The sequence below is a fragment of the Mandrillus leucophaeus genome, unplaced genomic scaffold (genome assembly GCF_000951045.1).
Source record: "Mandrillus leucophaeus isolate KB7577 unplaced genomic scaffold, Mleu.le_1.0 Scaffold291, whole genome shotgun sequence".
Lineage (NCBI taxonomy): Eukaryota > Metazoa > Chordata > Mammalia > Primates > Cercopithecidae > Mandrillus > Mandrillus leucophaeus.
This window is the reverse complement of record NW_012103043.1, coordinates 1,330,157-1,337,914: the sequence shown is the minus strand read 5'-3', so window position 1 is coordinate 1,337,914 and position 7,758 is coordinate 1,330,157. Positions and strand designations below refer to the sequence as shown.

Here is a 7,758-nt window from a genome sequence, read left to right as displayed (position 1 = left end):
CTAGCTACTTGGGAGGCTGAGGTGGGAGGATTGCCTGAGCCCAGGAATTGGAGGCTGCAATGAGACATCATTGTGTCACTGCGCTCCAGCCTGGGTGACAGAGCAAGGCCCCTTCCCATAAAAAGAAAGAAAAAAACTCGCATCGTGGGTCGGTGGGTCAGAGGCAGTGAGGTCATCAGGCGGGACAACTTCAGAACCAGGTGAGAGGGGCCCATTGTGACCTCCCTGGCTGCACCCAGGCCTTTGTGACTGTTGCCTGGGGCAGCCTGGGAGCCAATGGGTCACCCAGAGCCCTCAGTAAGAGGGTGGCAGGTTGGGCCAGGCCAGAGCCTGGACCTGGGGTCAGGAAGGGGTTGCAGGGAGGGATGGAGGGGCTGAAAACTTTGGGCCCCTGTGGCCACCCCCACCCCCAGTGTCCCCCAGCCCCAGCCTCCAGCAGCCATGGAGAATGCCTGGACCAGCCCTGCCAGGGATTTGCAGGGTGGCCCTGCCTGGGCCCCATCTCCTCTGCTCACTCAGTGCAGTCCCAGAGACCTTTCCCAGTCCCAGGGGCAGGGGGCAGGGGGGCCAGAGTGGAGGGCGAGGCTCCTGGGCTCTTTCTGTCCAGCCAGGAGCAGAGAGCGAGAGACCCTGAGGGGCCGAGACAAGGAGACGTGGAGCCAGGGCTTGGGTGGGGCTGGCCCCTGCACCCAGGGTCGAACCAGGGGGCTCCCAGGCAGGGGGAATCCACTGGTTCAGAGCCCAGACCCTGCCCATGCCCACCCCTGTCACCAGAGGGAGGGGCCCTGGCCTCTGCAGAGCCGCTGGGCTCTGCAGAACAGTCCTTCCTGCAGCTAGAGCAGGAGAACCACAGCCTGGTGAGCACCCCACCCACCGCCTGGTACCCCTGCCCCAGCCCCAGCCCCAGGAGCGGCCATAACAGGCAGTCCCCTCTCTCTGCCCCCAACCCCAGAAAAGGCAGAACCAGGACCTTCGAGAGCAGCTGGGGGCCCTCCTAGGGCCGGGGCAGCAGTTCCTGCCCCTGTGTCCCGAACACTCAAGCTGCACTGCTCTGGCCTGGGTAAGTACAGGGCCCAGGGACCCCATGCAGCCAACGCCCCACTAGCCCACAGCTTTGGAGCTGATCTGGGGGCTCTCCCACAGCCCCCTGACCCAGCTGGCACGCAGCCCTTGGGGAACAGGGCACCTCTGCAGCTGCTGCGGCGGGAGCTGTGCCAGGAGCAAGAGGCTTTCGTGCAGCAGTCCCAGGTGGGCCTGGGGGGGTTCAGTGGGGAGGAACCTTCGTGCAGCAGGCCGGTGGGCCTGGGGGAGGGCTGTGGGGGAGGAACCCTCGTGCAGCAGGCCGGTGGGCCCGGCAGGGAGGTACCGGCCACCCTGCTGATGCCGCCCAAGCCCACCCTTGGCCCCACCCTCAGAACGAGCTGCAGCAGATCCGCCTGTGCTTTGAGAGGAAGAAGATGGTCATCACAGAGGTGCCCGCCTGGCTGAGGGGGAGGGATGCTGGGGGCCCACCCAGTGGGTCTTGCTCCTCAGGCGTGACCCCACTCCCCCCAGGTGTGGGACAGCGTGGCTGAGATGCACATGGCCCTGAACAACCAGGCCACCGGCCTCCTGGTAGGTCCCCACAGGACAGCACCCGGAAGGACAGGGCCGGACAGGCGAGAGACCGGGGAGGGTGGGGCCGGGGCCTGCTGTGCTTACCTCCTCTGGCCCCCAGAACCTCAAGAAGGACATCCGGGGTGTGCTGGACCAGATGGAGGATATCCAGCTGGAGATACTCAGGTGACGAGGGCGCAGGTGCCAGGCCGGCTGAGCAAGGTCTCGGAAGGGGTCCTGGTCAGGACAGGGCAGACCCATCCTTGACCCCCGACCTCCATAGCACCGAGACAGGGGGTGGGTGCCAGGCTGGGGGTGGAGGGCATGCGATCCTGACCGTGAGGCCCCTGCAGGGAGCGGGCCCAGTGCCGCACTCGAGCCAGGAAGGAGCAGCAGATGGTGAGCATGGCAGTGAGCCCCCCACGCCCCACTCTGGGTCTGGACACCAGCCTCCCCACCCAGGGCCCTACTTGGGCGAGGGGGAGAAATGGGCTCCAGGAGGGCGGCCCAGGGCGGGGGCATCCGAAAAGAGGCTGCAGGAGCCTGTCCAGAAGGAAGGGGCCGGGGTTGCGGTGGGGGGACCCCTGTCTGAGGAGGGTTTCCCAAAGCCAGGGATCCCTGCCCTCAGCCTGGACCCTCGGGGTGGGCTCTGATCCAGCCCCTCCCCGACAGAAAGGGAGGCCAAAGCTGGGAAGCTCCAAGAGCCTGGCAGGCCAGCTCTGGTAGGTGACTGCGCGGCAGAGACCAGCCCCCAGGCCCCCCGCGCGCCCCTGCCCCTGACCACCGCCGCCCGCAGGCTGCTGACCCTGAGGCTGCTGCTGGGCACCTTGCTGGTCTGGACTGCTGCCTACGTGTACGTGGTGAACCCCACGCCCTTCGAGGGGCTGGTGCCGCCCCTGCTGAGCCGTGCCACCGTCTGGAAGCTCCGGGCCCTGCTGGACCCCTTCCTGCGCCTCGAGGTGGACGGCTTCCTGCCCTTCTAGGCCGGAAGCCCAACGGCCCCAGCGAGGAGGCCAGGCGACCAGCACTGCCCCGGATGCCCAGTGGCCGCGCCGGCCCCCTGCACATAGCACCACTGTGCACCGTCCCTGCCAGGAGCTGCAGAGAAGGGTGGAGGCGGGGTCTGTCCTGAGGGCTGGGCCTGTGGCTGGACATAGAGTCATGACATATGTGGCCGGTGAGCATGTCTCTGTGGAAATTGGGGGAGGGACACCGGGTGACCCAGCAGCGAGGGTCCGTCAGGGTGGAGACCCCAGCCTCAGGGCTGGCTTCCCACCCCACATCCCACCTGCCATCCAGAAGGCAGCCCCTCTGCACAGGGCTCTGACTCCTAAGGCGTCTTAGGAAGGTCTCCGCTGAAAGGCAACAGCAGTGAGGACCGGGAGATCCTCAGGTCTTGCCCCCTGGGCCAGGCCTTCCCGGAGACCTCAAAGGTCAGGTTTTCAGTGCTGACCCTGCTGATCCACTGACCTCATGCCCCTCATGCAACTCCCCTCCCTGCCTAGCCGCCACCCGCCCTGCCCAGCTCCTGTCACCTCCCCAACCCAGGGCCCTGTCCGGTACAGGGGGCCACACTGGTAGACAGAGCTGTGGAGATCAACACCAAACATTTTATTTGGGGAATTAATTAGCAGGGGTGCCCTTAAGAACAACAGAGAAGAGTTTTGCGGCTTTCTCGTCCCCAAAGGGGAGAAATAGAGCCGCAGCCCAGGGTGCACCCAGGGACCGGGACCCTGTGCCGGAGAAGGGCTGGCCGGAGTGCCACCCTGCTGTAGGCCGTACCACTGCTGGAGGACACAGGGCTTGGGCCTCGGGCCCTCTGACCTCCCAGCAGCATCGTCTCTGGGTGCAGGCAGCCCCAGTGGGGCCCAGGCAGAGCTGGCCATGACTATAGGACCTTGGTGGCAGGCAGGGGCCAGTGGCTCACCAGGCTGGCAGCTCCACGAAGTTAAGGCATCTGTTCATGTGTCAGGGGAAGGGCAGGAGGAGTGCAGAGACCTTCGGGGGCAACCTGAGACCCCCCCAACCCAGCCCAACCCACGGAGGCCTGGGCTCCCCGAGGAGGAAGTGGCTTAGTCTAAAGTGCTTGGTTGGACAGGGAGGCTGGGCAAAGGTCGTGCTGGTCCCCACAGCTCTGGGGCTGCCCCCTGTGGGGTGCTGGACCCCCTGCAGCAGGTGAGGGACTTCCTGAGGTCATGTGGACACAGGGTCTCGGGCCCTGGCAGGCTGGGAGTCTGTCAAGCTGTGGCTGGTGGAGCAGAGAGCCCAGCCCACCCCCAGCCCTGCCCGAGGGTCCATGGTAGTCTGACCTCCTGGGTCCCCAGCTGGGCTGTCCCGGGCCCCAGAGCTGCCTACTTGTCATCCTGCTAGGGCCCGGAGAGGCTGGGGAAAAGACTGGAGGCAGCCAAGTGCAGGCGGCACATAGCCCCGCGTGGGGCTGCCCCGGCGGCCGGGCTCCAGGGGGCCCGCAGTGGTGGGCGGTCCTCTGGGCGGCCAAGGTGGCACAGGTGCAGCCCAGGAGGCACCCAAGGCTGGCCACGCCGCCCCCATCCACGGGTGCAGGTGCCAATCCGCCCCCTGTGGGCCGCGGCGTCCATGAGAGAGAAGCAGAAAGGTGGAGGTCAGCTTCAGGGCCCTACAGCCCGCACGCCTCCCGCGCTGGACAGCCCCAGCCCAGGCTGTCTCAGCCCCGAACAGCTGCGCATCCCTCACACTCCCTCAACCCTGCCCCTGGGATTTGGCAGGCAGGAGAGTTCCAACAGGTTCAGCAGCCCCCACAGGGCCCTGAGCCAGCAGGTGGCCCCTATGCATCCCCATTTCATCTCCCCAAGCACTTGGGTTCCTGGGATTCCCCTGTGGGTAGCGGCAGACCCAAATCTTTCCCGTAAACACCCTGTCACTGCCAGAACTGACGCAGACCCAAGGCGAGAGACCCTCACACTTCCCAGCCACAGACCATTGGCTGCCCCCTCCTCGCAGGCCTCTGAGTTGGCCCAAGTCAGCAGAAATGCCCCCGAGGAACCCACCTACCCCTGCACACCAGACAGCAGCCACCCCCTCTTCTGGGGCCTGGCCCCTGCCTTCCCCTAACCTGGGTGTCCTGCAGCAACAGCCCTGGCCTTGCCCAAGGAAAGAATCCAAATAACTCTTTTTCTTTTTTTTAATAAAATTATAGATATATAGATGTAGATATAAAAACATAAAACAGACACAACGCAAGCGGACGCTGTCGTGTGCTTACTCTCAGGTCCCTGACACCAAAGGAAGCACAGACCCCTCCCCAGTGTGCTTTCCCGCGGCGCAAGCACCGCAGCCAGGCCAGGGCTGGGGACGTGGCATGCCTTGGGGCAGGGATTCTCCAGTTTGGCAGGGAGGGCCTGAGGGCTGGGGAGGGGGCTCTGGGTGTCACTGGCCCCCTGTGGCAGCATCACCCCCGTGCCTGCTCCCGCCTGCCCCCCGTCGCCTCCCACAAGAGCATGAAGCAAAGGTTAAGGCTTTGATGAAAGGGACAGCGGCGGCCGGAGCACTGACACATCAGACACGGTGCGGCAGCACAGCACACAGACACGGGACACAAGCCCGCCCGCCGGGCAACACAGGACACATGGAGCCGGGCCCCCTGCCACAGCTGGCTGGCTGGCCGTCTGTCCACCTATCCACCACCACCCAGAGCAGGCCAGGGCAGAAGCACTGGCCTTGCCAAGCTACAAGCTTCCAGCGGGGTCCATGAAAGGCAACGCGTTAGTTAGGAGTAGCCTGGTGGGGGACACTCGGTCCTGGAGCCCACAGGCTGTGTTGGAAGGAAGGTGGGGGCTCTGGATGCCTCTGTCCATCTCTGGGACCCGTCCGTAAGGGGGCCGTTGGGGGCTGGCCTGGCGATGATCTGGGGTGCATGGGTGATGGGAGTGGGCCAAGCTTGGCTGAGAGAGGGTGCCCCAAAGAGGCTGACTGGGGCCCCTCACTGCCCCAGCCATGGGACGGGCCCAGACACAGAACAGCCCAGTGGCCCTTGGCCCAGTGAGCCGACTTCCCCATGGGCAGATGAGTGGACGGGCAGGCAGAGCGCTTGGGGCAAGTTGTGGAGGCGTGGCACTCTCTCCTGCTGATGGGTCCACACCAGGTTGGGGTGGTTCTCTGTCCCTGGGGCAGAGAAGTCGGTGGGGGGGAGCACGCTGCGGGGTCCTGGTCCCCATGGCACCACGGCAGATGGGTGGCAGTCAGTCCTCACACCGAGATCTCGTACGTGGTCCCACCCACGCCGGATACCTTCTTAACCAGCGTGTGCCTCGTAGGGCTGGCAGAGGGCCCTGAGGGGCCGGTGGCAGGTCCCAGCCGGGCCAGGCCCGGGGACTGCCCATTAAGCTTACTTGGGGGAGTCTTCAGCTGAGGGTGGTCCCTGCATCAAAACAAGCACATACACGCATGCACACGGTGAACACAGGAACACATGGGGACAGAGGACAGAGGAGGCAGCAGGACAGAGACGACGCAGACGTGGACTAGTGTAGCCGGGTCGTGGGGCCCCAGGCAGTCCCTGCCCTCTGGGCTCGGAGGGTTCACCTGGAAAGCAGGCGGGAGATGCAGAGCCTGCCTGGGGAGTGGCTGTGCCGTCACAGGACAGACAGATGTCACAACTGCCACCACCCTCCCGGGCCCCTGGGTCCCTCCTAGGCAGCACTGGCCCCAGAGAGCATGGGGCAGCCAGGTGGACAGTGACCGGAGCCCCTGCCCTGCCCTGCACTGGGAGCCTGGTCACTCTGCCTGGCCTCATTCCTGCTCTCTCTCAGGAAAACGAGGGGCTGCCCTCCTGCCCACCAGCGCTGACCAACAGTAGCTCCACCCTTGCCGCTTAAACCTTCTTGAGGCGAGAGCCCTTTGTCCCAGGGCTGCGATCCCTGCCTGGCTGCAATGCTGCCCACTTCTAGGTCTCAGGCTCCCCATTCATCACTGCCAATGGCAGCCTCCTCCCCAACTCCACAAAAGCTGAACAGACTCCCACGCTGTGGGGTAGGGGAGGTCTGCTCAGGGCTGGATGGACTGCTGTGCCCTCAGCCCCTTTGTGGCCAAGTGGCCTGGGCTGGGCTGGGCTCTCCCCCTGGGGACGCATCTGCTGACAGGAAACAGCTGAGCCTGTGCTTGAGGTTTCCAGGCCTGGACCGGGCGACAGACACCATGAGGACACCATGCACCACGGCCTGGGTCCTGGCCCCAGCAGGTGTGCAGTTCTCCTACCTGGGCCTGGGCCTGCGCGCCAGCTGACCCCGCTGTCTCAGTTACCAACCTGCTGGTTGCCTGGAGCCAGCCTGCTTTATCCAATCCTCAGTTTCCCCACCTACGAGCAGGGAAACCCCTGCTTCCTAGAACCTATGTCCCACAGGGAGGGCCAGGGACCGGTCACCCAGGGTGGCACATTCTGCGGCTACGTAATGTCCTCAGCCCCAGCCTCCTAGAGATGCAGCAAAGCAGGTCCAGGAGAGGCCCAGGTGGACAGGTGACCCAGGAAGCCAGAGCCACAGCCTAAAGGAGGCCCAGGCTGCCGCATGACACCGGCCCCAAGGAGAAAGCCCCCACGGCCTCCCACATGCTGGGTCTACGCCAGCTCTGGGGGAACGAGTTGTTGGGATGAGGACACAAATTCTCATACCCTGTCCCCAGAGCGTGCCCAGGACATCCTCAGAGCTGGGCCACACGGGCTAGCCAGGGCCTTCAAGGCAGGGCGAGGCGCATCCTCCCTGTCCCGACCCCAGAGAAAAACTCAGGCCCCTGGGATGACCTATGAGTGCCCAGCCAAGAGGGGCCCTGCAGATGGCTGGACAGCTGCCCTGTGCCAGGAAGCCCACCCGCTGCTCTCTCTCAGGAAAACGAGGGGCTGCCCTCCTGCCCACCAGCGCTGACCAACAGTAGCTCCACCCTTGCCGCTTAAACCTTCTTGAGGCGAGAGCCCTTTGTCCCAGGGCTGCGATCCCTGCCTGGCTGCAATGCTGCCCACTTCTAGGTCTCAGGCTCCCCATTCATCACTGCCAATGGCAGCCTCCTCCCCAACTCCACAAAAGCTGAACAGACTCCCACGCTGTGGGGTAGGGGAGGTCTGCTCAGGGCTGGATGGACTGCTGTGCCCTCAGCCCCTTTGTGGCCAAGTGGCCTGGGCTGGGCTGGGCTCTC

The 7,758-nt window shown here is 65.0% G+C and overlaps 2 protein-coding genes across 4 annotated transcripts in view; one reads left to right on the top strand and one right to left on the bottom strand.

The window, feature by feature from the left end:
- The first annotated feature begins 958 nt into the window (after positions 1 to 958).
- LOC105543874 lies at positions 959 to 2,776 on the top strand. 2 transcript variants are annotated; one of them, XM_011986052.1, is made up of 8 exons: positions 959 to 1,060; positions 1,144 to 1,248; positions 1,416 to 1,472; positions 1,555 to 1,614; positions 1,718 to 1,782; positions 1,950 to 2,007; positions 2,269 to 2,318; positions 2,393 to 2,776. In XM_011986052.1, exons 3-8 carry the CDS (start codon positions 1,458 to 1,460, stop codon positions 2,577 to 2,579), a joined length of 435 nt encoding a protein of 144 aa, XP_011841442.1. In that variant the 5' UTR covers positions 959 to 1,060; positions 1,144 to 1,248; positions 1,416 to 1,457; the 3' UTR covers positions 2,580 to 2,776. The 2 variants fall into 2 exon arrangements, with proteins under 2 accessions (XP_011841442.1, XP_011841441.1); XM_011986051.1 differs by lacking the exons at positions 959 to 1,060; positions 1,144 to 1,248 and adding an exon at positions 1,251 to 1,292 and having other exon boundaries at positions 1,342 to 1,472.
- A 414-nt stretch (positions 2,777 to 3,190) lies between these two features.
- ZDHHC8 (zinc finger, DHHC-type containing 8) overlaps positions 3,191 to 7,758 on the bottom strand; it is a 9,353-nt gene continuing 4,785 nt past the window's right edge. The window contains exon 10 of one of the 2 annotated variants that reach the window (XM_011986049.1): positions 3,191 to 4,173. In XM_011986049.1, coding sequence (XP_011841439.1) covers positions 3,963 to 4,173 — 211 coding nt within the window. In that variant the 3' untranslated portion in view covers positions 3,191 to 3,962. Of the gene's footprint in view, positions 4,174 to 5,202; positions 5,993 to 7,758 lie in introns of those variants that run through there. The other variant, XM_011986050.1, reaches the window with a different exon arrangement.

Coding starts and splice junctions, on each gene's coding strand:
- LOC105543874 (XM_011986052.1), top strand. Junction 1,615..1,717: donor ACCAGGCCACCGGCCTCCTG/GTAGGTCCCCAC, acceptor TCTGGCCCCCAG/AACCTCAAGAAGGACATCCG. Junction 2,008..2,268: donor AGCAGATGGTGAGCATGGCA/GTGAGCCCCCCA, acceptor CCTCCCCGACAG/AAAGGGAGGCCAAAGCTGGG.